We start from the raw sequence: 16,336 nt of genomic DNA, 5'->3' as shown, positions 1-16,336 counted from the left end.
CACTATCCAGAGCCCTGATAGTTGCAGAGAGTTAAGACTCTTCAACCAAATATTTGACATAAAAAAAACACTTTAAATACTGGAAATTTGAAATCAGAACAAAAAGTGCTGGAAGCAGTTAGGAGGTAGAAAGAAACAGTTCCATATTATCAACTTTGACTTCCTAAATGTTTCAATGCTTTTAGTTTTGTTTCTGAACCTATAACTGGTTGAAAAACAGGATCTATTGCCCTTTCCATGCAAAGGTAGTAACATTTCCTTTTCACAAACTTCTCATTATCAATGTCCACTTAAACTATCTTTGGAAAGTATCATTTTTCAGGCAAACTGCAAATATCTGACAAGGTAAAAACAATGACTGCAGATGCTGGAAACCAGATTCTGGATTAGTGGTGCTGGAAGAGCATAGCAGTTCAGGCAGCATCTAATATCTGACAATGAACCAGGTTATAGTGGTCTTGTCATAGAGCCATACAGACCCTTCATTCCAACTTGTCCATGCCAACCAAGTTTCCCAAACTAAACCCAGTTCCACTTTCCTGCATTTGGCCCATATTACTCTAAAACTTTCCTATTCATGTATCAATCCAAATGTTTTTTGAATGTTGTAACTGTATCTACATCTACCATTTTCTCTGGCAGTTTATCCCACACAACAACCAGTTTCTGTGCAAAAACATTGACCCTCATGTCCCTTTAAAATCTTTCTCCTCTCATCTTAAAGATATGCCCCCTCGTTTTCAACTCCTCGCCCTGAGGAAAACACCTTTGCTATTCACCTTATCAATATACTCATGACCTTATAAACGTCTTTAAGGTCACCCCTCAACTTCCTACGCTCCAGTGAAAGAAATTCCAGCCTACCTAGCCTCTCCTTGTAATTCAAACTGCCCAATTTCAGCAATATTCTGGCCAATCTTTTCTGAACCCTCTCCAATCCTTTCTGTTGCAGTATACCCAGAACTGTACACAGTGTGTGTATCCTGCAAATTTTCATCAATGTTTCTAAACTGAAGGCACCATCAATCTATCTTCCTGCAGAAGATGTTCCAATAAGTGCATTCTGGGAGGTGGCACCGTTAAATGCCGGAGAACCAAGACCTGCCATTGGCTGCTGGAGTACGGCATTATTTGCAGGACTATTTTCTTGAAATTTTGTCCCAACAAATGATTCCACTATTATGCAAATTACATTGCAAGTTGAATAAATCAATGGTTTGCCAGCTTTATTTCACTTCCTAAAAAAATACAGGTATCATCTTGAATCCAATTGTTATGGACCAGACCAAACCCTTAAAATATACTAAGATTGCCTAGATCATAACATTTTGTTATTTTAAAGGTAAATGTAAGGCAGTGCATTCCATATGCATTTGATTGGTCTAACTAGTCAATGGTAAGCAAAACACACCACAGTTAAAATACAGACAAAATTAAGGAAAAGAATTGGCTTAACTGTAACTCTATCAAAATGCTTAACAAAATATATATAAATTACTAATAGTTAATTGTTCTAATATAGTAACATAGCCTTGGCAAAGGCAAATTCAATAAAATAGATTGTCTCACATGCAATTCCAGCAGCATGAATATAACCTCAGCTTTTAGCTGTAGCAGAGAGAGGAAGCTGGGTGTGGAAGCTTTTATTCAAGATGGCAGAAACTGTAGAAAAGCTAAAATTAAAAATCCTGGTTCTCTGGGAGCTTGACCCCACAGATTCAAACTGCTTCTATTGTTCCAACTTTAAAAAATAAACCAAGGCCTCACAAGCTGTTTACTTTCTTGGCTTGGAGCAGACTGCTCTATACCTCTGTCTCAACCCGAATGATTCCTTCCTGAGACTGTGGTGAAATAACACAGAAGAATAAAGCTTTTGGACAACAATGGCAAATTGACAATATTTATTCAATCATAGTATTTTGGTTTTACAGAGTCACTTATTCTTTGCAAAATAATGGTATGTTATGTATCTACCATTCATCACATTCTGTACATTTTAAATTTGATTTCTATTTCCTATATCACCTCATTTGGTTTGTTTCCTAATATCTCTGATCTGCATTCTTATTAACAATCAATTCAGTCACAAAACTGATGAGAGTTTGATAATCCAGTCAGACGCAATCACTTTTTGTCTGAAATCATTCCTGTTCCGACAATCTCATCTACCAATAAGAGGTTGCTTGCCACTGCAGTGCAAGTATGTATCAGCTGATGCTTGACACAAGCGCTGTCCCATATAGGAGTCTCCCAGTCATTAATTAGCTCACCACTGGACAAATCTATGCGCACAGGAAGGGTAGTCTCACGTTCTCTGCTCAGGGCATTCGACACAATCTCTTGAGGATCATACCCGGCATTCTGGGCCAGTGTTTTTGGGATAATCAGAATGGCATCAGCAAAAGCCTGAAATCCAAACCGTGCATGACCTTTGACTTTACCTTTACGGTAGTCTAGTAACTGGCTTCCGATGCGAATTTCAACAGCCCCACCCCCCGGCATGGCAGCACCATCCTCAATGGTACACTTCACAGCTCGCATGCCATCCCGAATGGCATCTTTGATCAGGGTCATGGTGTGTTTGTTGGGTCCTTTAATGAGCAGGGTGACAGACTGGGGATTATCACATTTCTCAATGAAAGTGTACTTGCGGTCTCCCAGCGTCTGCTCATAGACCAGCCCTGCATGGCCCAGATATTCCTCAGTCAGCTCCTCCACGGAGTTCACTGCCAAGCCCCCACATGCCAGGGGCAGCCTCTCCAGATTCCTCCTCTTGGCTCTTCTCAGCGCTACAATCCCCTCCTTCACAAACAGCTCAAGGGAGAGGGGGTCGATGCCCTTCTGGTTGACCACAACAAACCCTTTGTCAGAGTCGCCGCACACCTTTCTCTTCAGCGCTATGATCGCTCGGACTCTCTCCTCGATGAACTGTCGCTCCGCCTTCACCAACCTCTCCCTTTCCTCGACACTCTTGTAAAAGAAGCCGGAGTTCACCTCGGTTTTCTCATATTCCAGAGACACGTTCAGGGTGAGGATGTAAGCATTCTCCACTCGCTTCTTCATATCCGGGTGGCGAGCACCATGGTCTAGAACCAAGCCTTTGATGAGGACGGTGTCACACTCAGTCTGCTGTTGCATCTCCATGATTTCCACCAGGTTCAGGTCAATGGGCTGTCTGTGCTGATAAACACAGTGCACTGCCTCCACCACCAGGTCCGCCAGCAAATCTGCCAACTCTGAGTGAACCTTGGTCCCCAGTGAGGTCCGGGCAACCTTCTGCCTGATGAAACCATCGTCGTCTTCCCAGAGTTCGTCCAGGCAGGAGATGGCTTCTTCTTTGGCTAACTCCAATCCTTCGACGATGACCCGGGGATGGACCCCCTCGGAAATGTAGCGGTGGGCCTGTTTCAAAATCTCCCCAATGATGAGCACAGCTGAGGTGGTCCCATCTCCCACCGTCTCGTCCATAGCAGCCACTGCCTTGGCAATGAAGGAGGCAGTGGGATGTTGGAGCTGCATCTCCCTCAGTAGCACGCCACCATCTTTGGTCAGCCTGATGTCCCCAGCGCCAGAAACTAACATTTTCATGGTGCCTTTGGGTCCCAAGTTGCTTCTGAGCAGCTCCTGCAGCGCTCGGGCTGCACACACGTTAATACTGAGAGCTGTTTCTGCTTTCCTTTTCAGAGCCATGCCTCAGTACAGCGCTCACTGACTCGGGCCTGAAAGGACAAGGCGTCTGGGCAAGTTCCAGACTGAGCCCCGCTGCCTTGGTTAGCTTTCAGGGAGAGTCCTGGGAGCGCCCGCAGCAGCTGCAGCCCTTATATCATTTCCTGCTTTTAATCCGATCCTGTTCTGGAACCGATCATTGCGACACGTCAACTGTTGCTGCAAATCCGGCACCAAGTGCACACGCGTTCACACTTTGAACTCCCCAAGTATGACGAATCAATTGTAGAAAAAATATTGCATTCCGGCTGAAGACGGAGCCGCCCAAGTCAAGTTGAACCCTCTGCTCGCGAGCATTATTGATGTGTAGGTAAAATGTCTCTTTTTAAAATAACGACAGCACTTCAACGTTGCACAAATCAATACCATTAAACTCGACAATCTGTTGATGTTCGGTATAACCCTTTCTGTGTGTCTACAAATCGCACCATCTCTCTTTTCCTTTCTACAAACCCACTAACTCTCTCTTTCTATAAACCCCACACTCTCTATCCCTCTCTTTCTATGAACCCCACCATCTCTCTCTCTTTCTATAAACCCCACTATCTCTCTCTCTTTCTATAAACCCCACTATCTCTCTTTCAATAAACCCCACTCTCTCTCTCTAAACCTCACACTCTCTCTTTCTATAAACCCCACTCTCTCTCTCTCTTTCTATAAACCCCACTGTTAGAAACGAAAATCGCTTCTCAATAATCGCTCTAGACAAATTCAGGAAAACAAAGTTTTATTAGCAAGTCTGCAGAGTCGGGCACCCTTAAAGAAAAGGCGCGCTGAGGCTTACAAAGTCTCCCATTATATACAGTACAAGTCCCTCCCCTCCTTGGTTCTAACAAGCCATGAGGTTCACATTCTTAAAAACATCATTATTCTTCAATTCGCACCCTTATCACAAAGTCTGCAACAAATGTTTTCAGAGTCTCTAAAGTTGTTGTTTTTCTCACCCTGTAGTCTTATCAGTCAAAGACTTATTCTTCTCTGTCTGTGCTAGCAGTCTTATCAGTCAAGGACTCATCCTTCCCTGCCTGTGTTAGTGGCTTCATCAATCAAGAGCCTGCTTGTTTTTACTCTGTTCACAAATTGTCAGCATTCTGCACAATTTAAACTATTCTACTTTTGAGTATATAAAATGGTTGTTAGAAAAGAAACAAAAGTTTTGTCTTTTATTATAGATCAGTCTGTGGTCCAGGCACATCTTAAAGTTTAAACCGAAATTACCTCTCACACCCACTATCTCTCTTTCTCTCTCTTTCTATAAGCCCCACTATCTCTCTCTCTTTTTCCATAAACCCCACTATCTCTCTCTTCCTATAAACCCCACTATCCCACCCACAGTCCAAAGATGTGAGGGTCAGGTTAATTGGTCATGCTAAATTGCCCATAGTGCTAGGTGCATTAATCTGGGTGGGTTACTCTTCAGAGGGTCGGTGCGGACTGGTTGGGCCGAAGGGCCTGTTTCCATACTGTAGGGAATCTAATCTAATGTAACTTTAACTTTTAGGGGTGACACGGTGGCTCCGTGGTTAGCACTGCTGCCTCTCAGGTTCCAGATTCGGGTGACTGTGTGGAGTTTGCACGTTCTCCCCGTGTCTGCGTGGATTTCCTCCGGGTGCTCCGGTTTCCTCCCACAGTCACAAAGATGTGCAGCTCAGGTGAATTGGCCATGCTAAATTGCCTGTAGTGTTATTTGCATCATTCAGAGGGAAATGGTTCTGGGTGGATAACTCTTCGGAGGGTCGGTGTGGACTTGTTGGGCCAAAGGGCCTGTTTCCACACTGTAGGGAATCTAATCTAATCTATCTCTCTCTTTCTATACACCCCACTATCTCTCTCTTTCTATAAACCCCACTATCTCTCTCTCTCTCTCTATAAACCCCACAATATATATATCTGTTTCTATAAACCCCACAGTCTGTCTCTCTCTGTTTCTGTGTACCCCTTCTGTCTATCTGTCTCTCGCTCCTCTCTTATGAAACATGAAATGTATGTCACTGCCCTTAACACTAATACGGCTTTTGACAGAATGTGGCATCGAGGAGCCTTAGTGAAGCTACAGTCAGTGGGACCCACGTAGGCAACTCTTCACCGATTGAAGTCATACTGAGGAAAAAGAAAGGTGGTTGTGGTTGTTGGAAGGTAATCATTTCAGCTCCATCTCTGCAGGAGCTGCTTAGGGTAATGCTTAATCTCAACCACCTTCAGCTGCATCATCAATGACCATCCCTCCATCATGAGGTGCAAGTGGGCATGATTGTACAATATTTGTGACTCATCAGATACTGAAGTAGTCCAAGTCCAAATATAGCAAGACCTGGACAATATCCAGGCATGGGACTTAAGATAGGTCATCCAAGATAGAGCATGAAGGCAGTTAATTGTCTTGGGCAGCTCATACATACATGGATGCAGTAAGCTGTGAGGAAGCAGCTCATTATTCTCAGACAAATCCAGTAAGCATTGTTTTTAAACCTTACTTTTGAGGGAAGCTGCTCGAGGGCAGGTCCAATAGATTCAAATTTGGACTCATCATTTGAACTCATCAAATGGCACACATTTTGTTGATATAGTCATGTTTGTTAAGGACAACTATTCCAGCCCCTTTGTTGGGACAGAAGTACTTTTTGTACCAATTTGATCAAGGATAGATTTTGCACACCATGAACTGGCCAACTGTTTGGGTGAATTGCTGCAATCAGTTTTGAGCAAATTTCAACTTGCATCATGAAGACTTCCTTCACATTTGCAAAGACAATACAGGACTTGCATATCAATAGTAATGCATTGACAGTATGCTCATTTGACATGGCTAGCTTATTCACCAAAGTACCATTCAAAGATGCTACAGGCACCAGCACAACAGCACTAGATCATGGCAGCCCAGTGCCACTTCCATTGTGTGATTCATATTCATTGCATTTATGAACTCAGCAAGTGAGTTGAGTTCCAGTTTAGCAACACAATGTATGCCCAAGAAGATGGTATTGCTTTAGGATCCTTACTAAACCCAACTCGAGCAAACATCTTTCTTGGATTCCATGAGAAATGGGTCATCACTGGATTAACACCTGACCTCTTTCCCCATTCCAATTTCTGATATATGGATGATTCATTGGCTGCATTTTCATCCTCAGCTACATGTAAGAATTTCCTCACATGCCTTAATGAGCTGCATCCTGCATTGAAATTCATTGTTGAAATGGGCTCCCTTTCCTTGAAGACCTAATTGAGAAATCATCCGATGGGTGTTCCACTATTGTCTCCCGCAAACCTACCTTCACTGGTCAGAGCACATGTTGGTAATCCTACAGTTCCATATGCTATAACATTGGCTTTATAGGCAACCTCATAAACAGCATCTGAGCTATTTGTTCATCATGCGCAGTTGATGCTGAAATAATGTGTATCGAAGGTAACCTGCAGTTATCCCATTCAGATCATTTCACACAGTAAATCACACAAGCAGCCCTAAGGCTATCACGTCTGGTGCTGGAAAGTGCCCAGTCTACCTCGGGTTACCCTGGAAGGGTGAGCTACCTCCTTAATAATTAGTGACATCAGCCTTTCTCTAAAGCTTCGAATTTGAAACCACCATGTGGGTGAGAGCTGATGTTTGAAAATGTTCTGGAGTGTTAATTAAAGTTTGTTTATATTGTAGGGTTTTATACCAGGAGAGAGAAAGCATTTTAAACTTTGCTTTTCAGTTTAGAATAATGAAGGACTGACTTTAGCTTGGAAAGGCCCAGAGTTGGAAAAGCTTTTGTTCAGTTCAAAGAAATTCTGACTATGGTCAGATGCAAGAATAGTTTCTCCTAGTAAAGGAGATTATCCAGAGCAGTTAAGGTGATAAGTTACCTCAGTGAAATGTTGTGGTTTGTGAAAACCAGCTCAGGAGTATTTGGTTGGAACTTTGCAGATTATTAAATGTCGGAGGAAGTCTGAGTTCTCTGTTTTGTGAGTGATCGAAGGATCTGGCCTCACAGCTCACACCAGATTTGAGAAGTAGTTTAGTCAATCAGACAGAATTAATAAGGAGGGAAAATGTCTCTGGATTTTTTGATCAACTTTAGAACAAAGAAAAAAGAAAATTTACAGCCCAGGAACAGGCCCTCCAGCCCTCCAAGCTGAGCCAATCCAAATCCACTGTCTAAACCTATCGCCCAATTCCTAAGCATCTGTAGCCCTCTGCTCCCCATCTACTCATGCATCTGTCCAGATACACTTTAAATGAATGTACCCTGGCTGCCTCTACTACCTCTGCTGGCAACGCGTTCCAGGCACCTACCACCCTCTGTGTAAAGTACTTTAAAATGATGCTGTTTGGAAGTAGATAGGATTGTTTTGGCTGTGTGTTTGAAACATTTAAAACTTTTATTTAAGTGGGTATCTTTTGCCTGTAAAGCTTACTTTTATTTATTTTGTGTATTGTACTTCTGTTTTATTGTTTAAACAATATCTACAATCTTGTGTGGTTATGTTTCAGTGGAAGGCTGCCATTTAAGAAAGAACAACACATGCATCTATCAAGTCAGATTTCATTCTGAGATCTGACATGTCCAGTAGTCATATCAGCTGGGATCCTGGCAACATGCAAAATTGAGATGATTATAATTCAAACAATTTGCCTTCCGTTGTTCCCTGCATTTAGCCAATGATTTTTCCAATCATGTTACAAGTAGTAAAATTCAATAGCACGTCGAAGCCATTAGAGGGCGTCTTATATCTTCCAAACTCTCAAACATGGAACAAAAACCGAGCGTGTTGGGAGAAACACAGCAGGTCAGAACTGACCAAGTGTTATTGGACTTGAAACATTAACTCTGTTTTTCTCTCAATTGGTGTTGCCAAACCTGTTGGAAAAATGTGATCCTTTGCATCTTGTCAGAGTGTACACTTTTTAACCATTAAACTTTCAGATAGGTTATAACAGTGATGACTTCACCTTAGCAACAGAATCATACCTTGTGTATTATATAGAATGAGGTTCCTATTAAAGAATCATGGCAGATAACAGCACAGAAATAGGCCACTTGGCTCATTATGCTAATGTTGCTTCTTTGAAAGAGTGGTGCAGTGGAGTCCCAGACACCTGCTTTTCTCTATGAATTATTCCTCTTCAAGAACATGTCAAGTTGCCTCTTGAAAGCTCTTGGAATCTGCTTCCACCTGTTTTTGAGGCAGTGCATTTAAATCATGATACCTGCGTAAAAGCGTCTCTCGTCATTTTTGTTCTTGCTCCTCTACCAAATATTTTAAATGCCTGACCTCCAGTTATTGTCCCAATTCCCAGAACAAACCGGTTCCCTTCACTAACCTGATCAAAGCTCCAACAGTTTTGAATGCCTCTATCAGGGGCTGTGCTTAATCTTCTCTGCCCTGAGGAAAATAATGGCAACTTCTTCAATCTCTTCACATAACCATAGTTCCTCATCTCCAGTACAATGCTGGTATACCTCCATTGTACCTTCTCTAAAGCCTTGATGTTCAGAATTATTCACAATAATCCAACTATGGCCTAACCAGTAATTAATAAAGATTTGGTCTGACTAATGGTCCCCAGGAATTATGTGTTTGTGTGCAGACTTATAGCAACCAGAAGCTGCTGCACATGCCAATTCCAATTTGCCTCCTTAAGTTATGGCTGTTAAATGACATAAGAGATTTTCTGGTAAAATTAAAACTTTTCTTTTAATACATGTAATGTAATATCCCTTTGAAATATATTAATTGAAAATGTTTATTCCATAAATAGTCATTGACAGTCATTGGAGTTGGTATAAGTAGTCCTGTCTTAACCATCTAACAGTTGGTGAAAAGATACCACTAAAAACAAGCTATGCTGACCCATAAAATTAGTGCTCATGTTCAAAGTTTTCCCAGCGTTGACATGCCTTTCCCATTGGTTTTAGATTTGACTTTGGTTTTCAACACAGACTTCAGTGCTGGGGGCTTCCAACTTATTTTGACAAACTCTGTGTGTCTGAAGAGAGCTGCTTCATCTAACTACAATAACCCAGCAAATAAAGGGAAAGTACTGTACATGCTTCCAGTCCTCCTGAGTTTTTCCAGCTTTTTATCCTTTTATTACAAATAACCTGACAATCTATGGATAATGGCTGGAATTTTCCCATTTGAAGATAAAGTAAGGTGAGTTAGGTTGCTAGTTTACTTCCTTCTCAACCTAATGCCTCTGCGAATGCGATCTTGTGTAATTTATTAAGTGAATTTCTAGAAGTCTTCACAACCGGCAAGGCTTTCAGGTTTTGAGCTCCTGGCACCATGTTTAAAGACCAGCTGGACATTTCCAATGCAGCAAACCAGGAGCATCCTCTCAGTCTGTGGTAGTCACCCCAACATGGTTCCTAAGATGGTCAGATTGCCTCCCAGGCTTAGGAGGAGTGCCCTCCTGGCTGGATCAAGTCAGCACGAACTGATTAGTCCTTCTCCAGTTGGCCAGTTAAGAAGGTCACCTCATCTAACCTGTTCAACATGGGCAAAGGTCGCTGCACAGGTCAGAGCTATGTCTTCCCTAAAGAGGGACAGCTAACAGTATTGTCAGAATGTCAATGATCTTGACTTGGCATTCTCCAAGATGAAGTGGTACCATCTTCACTCTATCTTACACTCTAACTCTGCCAGTGCACATTTATCTCACTGAGACTGGTGGCCTGCAGGCCTCAAACTTAAGCATTATGTCCACTTGAGGTCTCACACTCACTACATCCTCCCTAGCTACGAACCCTCCCTGCCCACTATGCTTCTTACTCAGTCACTGCCTCACCACCTCACATGATTGCAAATGGCTCCTAAACTCATTTACATCAGAGTCAACACTCTCCTTCTCATTGCAGGATAATGTAGCCCACAACAGGCCAACATTAGGTGCCCCCCCCCCCCCCCCCCACTTTGAGGAAAAGATTGTGGAATTGGCTGGAAGAGACTAGAACCATTCCTGAGGTAATGGGAGACACCAGTGAACCACCAGCTCAGTAAACAACCATTGTGCAACAGAATAAAACAATGAACTGAGGATGTTGGAAATCAGAAACAAAAGCACAAATTGCTGGAGAAACCCAGTAGGTCTGGTAGCATTTATGGAGAGAAAGCAAAGGTAACATTTCGGGTCCAGCGACCCTTCTTCAGAACAACATTGTACACTAGTTATTGTTGGATGAGTACCAACGCTAAATAACACTTGGTCTAAACATTTCTCCATTTTCACAAACTAATTCCTTCTCTTCTGCATACACTCGCAGGGCCCAGGGACGATCAGCCAGGAAATGGCCACAGCCTGAAGCCTTTCTCTGACAGGAAAGACTATGAAACACCTGCACCCTCCACCACACAGAGACCATCATCTCCTGGGTGCTTGATCTAATCTCAGAAGCACAATGTAGAGAACATACCACTGACACATCTCCACAGTGAGTCGGGGATCTAATGACCCAGCTCTGCAGGCCTTTGTGGAATAGGTGCCCTTATTCTTGGTCATAAGTGACATGGTCAACCTGCTGATAGAGATCTGGTAACATAATGTGGGTGTTCCAGAGGCCCTTGGTCGACTGGACAGAGAGATAGAGGAGTCCATCATTCTGTGCTGGCTCCAGCGTGCATATACCTGGCTGTCCCCAAGAACTAGAGACCCAGGTCCAACAGATCTCAGCCAGCTATGTGCTCAGGTCTGCATTCCAGGACTCTATCCACCGGTACTCAGTATCAGCAGCAAGGTGGAGATCACAACCTACTCCAGGAGCCCCTTCCTGTCAAGGAGACAGGATGATGCAGAGGGCAGTACTGGCAGAGGGGCTCACTCAGGAATGTCGGCAGCTTCTTCTCAGAGCTCTGTTCTTCCTCCTTCCCTCCACAATGTTGAGGTGGTTGACTCTGCATCTGGGCAGGAGGCTCTCAGCTGGCTGGGGGCCTCGATAACATGGGCAACCATCTAAATCTATTGAGTTACTGGGGTGGAGCACACAGCCAGCTTCTTCCACTGCAGCTAAGAATTCAGGCCTATACCAAGACATCATGGGAGCAAATGGAAAGAGAAAAACATTCTGAGGGCACATCAGTGACATGGATATACATGTATTGTGCAAAGTCAGCACTTCGGGAAAGAAGGGCGGGAAAAAGACTCGTAGGGCCATAGTCATAGGGGATTCTATTGTGAGGGGAGTAGATAGGCGGTTCTGTGGCCGAACACGGGACTCCCGGATGCTCGGGTCAGGGATGTCACCAATCGGCTGCAGAGCATTCTATAAGAGGAGGGTGAACAGCCAGTTGTCTTGGTGCATAGAGGCACCAACAATTTAAGGAGAAAACGAGATGAGGTCCTTAAAGAAGAATTCAGGGAGCTAGGAGAGAAGTTAAAGAGGAGGACCTCAAAGATAGTGATCTCGGGATTACTACCAATGCCACGTGCTAGCCAGCATAGAAATGAAAAAATAGGCAGGATGAACACATGGTTTGAGAGATGGTGTAGGAGGGAGGGGTTCAGATTTGATGGACATTGGGACCAGTTCTGGGGAAGGTGGGACAATTACAAAATGGACGGTCTACATCTGAACCAGACCAGAACCAATATCCTTGGGGGAGTTTTTGCTTCTGCTGTTGGAGAGGTTTTAAACTAATGTGGCAGGGGGCTGGGCACCAGAAGAGAAAACAAGTAGGCAGTGAGGTGGAAACTGTAAGAATTATGAAGATAGCATTAATAAAGGGAAGAGTAGGCAGAGAGCAGGTGAGTGCAAAAAAACTGGTGGCCTGAAATGCATCTACTTTAATGCAAGGAGTATAGTGTGCAAGGCAGATTAACTTAGCGCTTGGATTGATGCCTGGGAGTATGACGTTATTGCAATCACAGAGACTTGGTTGAAGGAAGGGCATGATGATTGGCAATTAAATGTTCCTGGATATAGATGCTTCAGACAGGACAGGGAGGGAAGTAAAAGGGGGGGGGTGTGGAGTTGCATTGCTGGACAAGGACGATATCACGGTTGTGCTAAAGGAGCACACTATGGAGGTCTTGGGTAGTGAGGCATTATGGGTGGAGCTGAGAAATAAGAAGGGTGCAGTTACACTGTTGGGCCTGTATTACAGGCCTCCCAACAGTGAGTGTGAGGTAGAAGAACAAATAGGTAAACAGATTATAGAAAGATGTAAAGGCAATAGGGTAGTGGTGATGGGAGATTTTAATTTTCCCAACATTGACTGGGATACAGAGGTCTGGATGGGGTAGAATTTGTAAGAAGCGTCCAGGAGAGTTTTCTAGAGCAGTATGTCAATAGTCCGACGAGGGAAGGGGCCATATTGGACCTGGTACTGGGGAACGGGCCAGGACAGGTGGTAGAAGTTGCGGTGGGGGATTTCTTTGGGAACAGTGACCACAATTCTGTAAGTTTTAGAATACTCATAGATAAAGAAGAGAGTGGTTCTAAGGGAAGAGTACTAAACTGGGCCAAGGCCAATTATATCAAAATTAGGCAGGAGCTCAGAAATGTGGATTGGACACAGCTATTTGAAGGGAAGTCCACATTTGAGATGTGGGAGGCTTTCAAAGATAGGTTAAAGATAGTGCAGGGTAGGCATGTCACGTTGAAGGCAAAGGATAGGAAGGGCAAGATTCGTGAACCATGATTGACAGGAGAAATTGTGCAACTAGCCAAGAGGAAAAGGGGAGCATACATAAGGTCTAGGCAGCTAAGAACAGCACGGGCCCTGGAAGAATATCGTAAGAGTAGAAGTCTTAAGCGAGGAATCAAATGGGCTAAAAGGAGTCATGAAAAGCTTTAGCGAGCAGAATTAAGGAGAATCCCAAAGCATTTTATTCTTATTTAAGAAGCAAATGGGTAACTAGAGAAAGGATTGGTCCACTAAAGGTTAACGAAGGAAGGCTGTGTATCGAACCTGAGCGAATGGGTGAGATTCTGAATGATTACTTTACATCAGTATTCACTGAGGAGAGGAACATGATGAATGTTGAGATTACAGATAGAAATTTGATTAGTCTGGATTATGTTGACATAAGTAGGGAAGATGTGTTGGGTAGGCTAGAGATTATTAAGGTGGACAAATCCCCAGGACTGGATGGGATCTATCCCAGGTTGCTGAGGGAGGCGAGAGAGGAAATAGCTGGGGCCCTGACAGATATCTTTGTGGCATCCTTAATTACAGGTGAGGTGCCAGAGGACTGGAGAGTTGCTCATGTTGTCCCCCTATACAAGAAGGATAGTAGGGATATTCCGGGTAACTACAGATCAGTGAGCCTGATGTCGGTGGTGGGAAAGTTGCTGGAGAAGGTACTGAGGGATAGGATCTATTTATGTTTAGAAAAGAATGGGCTTATCAGTGATAGGCAACATGGTTTTGTGCAGGGGAGATTGTGCGTTACCAACTTAATAGAGTTCTTCGAGGAAGTGACCAAGTTGATAGATGAAGGAAGGGCTGTTGATGTCATATACATGGACTTTAGTAAGGTGTTTGATAAGGTTCCTCATGGTAGACTAATGGAGAAAGTGAAGTTACATGGTGTGGAGGGTGTTCTAGCTAGGTGGATAAAGAACTGGTTGAGCAACAGGAGACAGAGAGTAGTAGTTGAAGGGAATTTCTCGAAATGGAGAAAGGTGACCAGTGGTGTTCCACAGGGGTCAGTGTTGGGGCCACTGTTGTTTATAATATACATAAAATAATCTGGAAGAGGGCACTGTTGGTATGATCAGCAAGTTTGCAGATGACACGAAGATTGGTGGGGTAGCAGAAAGCATAAGGAACTGTCAGGGAATACAGGAGGATATAGATTGGAGAGTTGGGCGGAAAAGTGGCAGACGGTTTACAATCCAGACAAATGTGAGGTGATGCATTTCGGTAGGATTAATTCTAGAGCGAATTATACAAGGAACAGAAGAGCCTTGGGAAAAGTTGATGAGCAGAGAGATCTGGGAGTGCAGGTCCATTGTACCCTGAAGGTTGCTGCACAGGTGGATAGAGTGGTCAAGAAGGCATACAGTATGCTTGCCTTCATCGGATGGGGTATTGAGAATAAGAGCTGGCATGTCATGTTAAAATTGTACAAGACTTTGGTTCGGTTGCATTTAGAATATTGTATACAGTTCTGGTTGCCACATTACCAAAAGGATCTGGACGCTTTGGAGAGGGTGCAGAGAAGGTTTACGAGGATGTTGCCTGGTATGGAAGGTGCTAGCTATGAAGAAAGGTTGAGTAGGTTAGGTTTATTTTCATTAGAAAAAAGGAGATTGAGGGGGGACCTGATTGAGGTTTACAAAATCATGAAGGGCATAGACAGGGTGGATAGAGACAAGCTTTTTCCCAGGGTGAAGGATTCAATAACGAGAGGTCACGCTTTCAAGGTGAGAGGTGGAAAGTTTAAGGGGGATACACGCGGCAAGTACTTCACACAGAGGGTGGTGGGCATTTGGAACGCGTTGCCAGCAGAGGTGGTAGAGGCAGGCACAGTAGATTCATTTAAGATGCATCTGGATAAATGCATGAGTAGGTGGGGAGCAGAGGGATACAGATGCTTTAGAACTGACCGACAGGTTTAGACAGTACATTTGGATCGGCTCGGCTTAGAGGGCCGAAGAGCCTGTCCCTGGGCTGTAAATTTTCTTTGTTCTATCAATATGTATTCATGCACACGGCTCAAATGCTGCAGTCTTATTACTGCAATATTAGCAAGTTCAATGAATCAGTGTGAAAGCACCTTCAACCGCCACAAGGATGTGTTGCATTACAATCACTATCTCATAAGCAGTGAAGTGGTTGACTGCAAAGAGCATTAGGGGATCATGCATCAATACATATGGGATTGAAGCCAAGGTGCTACGAATGAATGTCAGGGGAATTAAGACTCAGGGTGAGGTGTAGAGGAGGAGACAGGACCTGGGATGGCAAATAGTTGACCTCTCAAGCTTCTAATGGTGGAACCTGGCTGTGATGCCTCTATACATTTCAGGAGAGAAATGTTTGTCCTGTGTCCGAGCTTCTCAAACTAACTGTGGAATCTGTAAGATTGTGAAGTGGTCAATGAGTAAATCATGTATTCAGTTTCCCTCATTGCCCAGTGCCTTGGAGAAAACAAATGCAGAACTGGCAGACCTTTGTACTTTTCGCACTGTCAAAGGGGATAGACAGTCAAAGGAAGGATACCGTAAAGGCTCACAGAACCATGGAACTTTGACGTGATAGTGATGGAGGAACACTGAGGAGAAACATTCTCAGGATGATGGTCAGAGCATTGAGTGTAGGAGTTGGGAGGTCATGTTGTGGCTGTACAGGACGTTGGTTAGACTTTTGGAATATTGCGTGCAATTCTGGTTTCCTTCCTATCGGAAGGATGTTGTGAAACTTGAAAGGGTTCAGAAAAGATTTACAAGGATGTTGCCAGGGTTGGAAGATTTGAGCTTTCAGGGGAGGCTGAATAGGCTGGCGCTGTTTTCCCTGGAGCATTGGAGGCTAAGGGGTGACCTTATAGAGGTTTATAAAATCATGAGGGGCATGGATCAGGTACATAGAATAAATGTCTTTTTCCTGGGATGGGGGAGTCCAGAACTAGAGGGCATAGGTTTAGGGTGAGAGACGAAAGATATATAAGGGACCTAAG

General features: G+C 43.7%; 1 protein-coding gene across 1 annotated transcript; it reads right to left on the bottom strand.

Moving 5' to 3' along the window:
- Positions 1–1,886: 1,886 nt before the first annotated feature.
- On the bottom strand, positions 1,887–3,819 carry LOC122549534 (T-complex protein 1 subunit zeta-like). The gene has a single exon (XM_043689386.1). It carries the CDS (start codon positions 3,688–3,690, stop codon positions 2,125–2,127), a length of 1,566 nt encoding a protein of 521 aa, XP_043545321.1. The 5' UTR covers positions 3,691–3,819; the 3' UTR covers positions 1,887–2,124.
- Between the last annotated feature and the right edge of the window lie 12,517 nt (positions 3,820–16,336).

This window comes from Chiloscyllium plagiosum, chromosome 4, assembly GCF_004010195.1.
Source record: "Chiloscyllium plagiosum isolate BGI_BamShark_2017 chromosome 4, ASM401019v2, whole genome shotgun sequence".
Lineage (NCBI taxonomy): Eukaryota > Metazoa > Chordata > Chondrichthyes > Orectolobiformes > Hemiscylliidae > Chiloscyllium > Chiloscyllium plagiosum.
This window is presented reverse-complemented; position numbering and strand designations above follow the sequence as displayed.

Coding starts and splice junctions, on each gene's coding strand:
- LOC122549534 (XM_043689386.1), bottom strand. CDS start 3,690: ATGGCTCTGAAAAGGAAAGCAGAAACAGCTCTCAGTATTAACGTGTGT.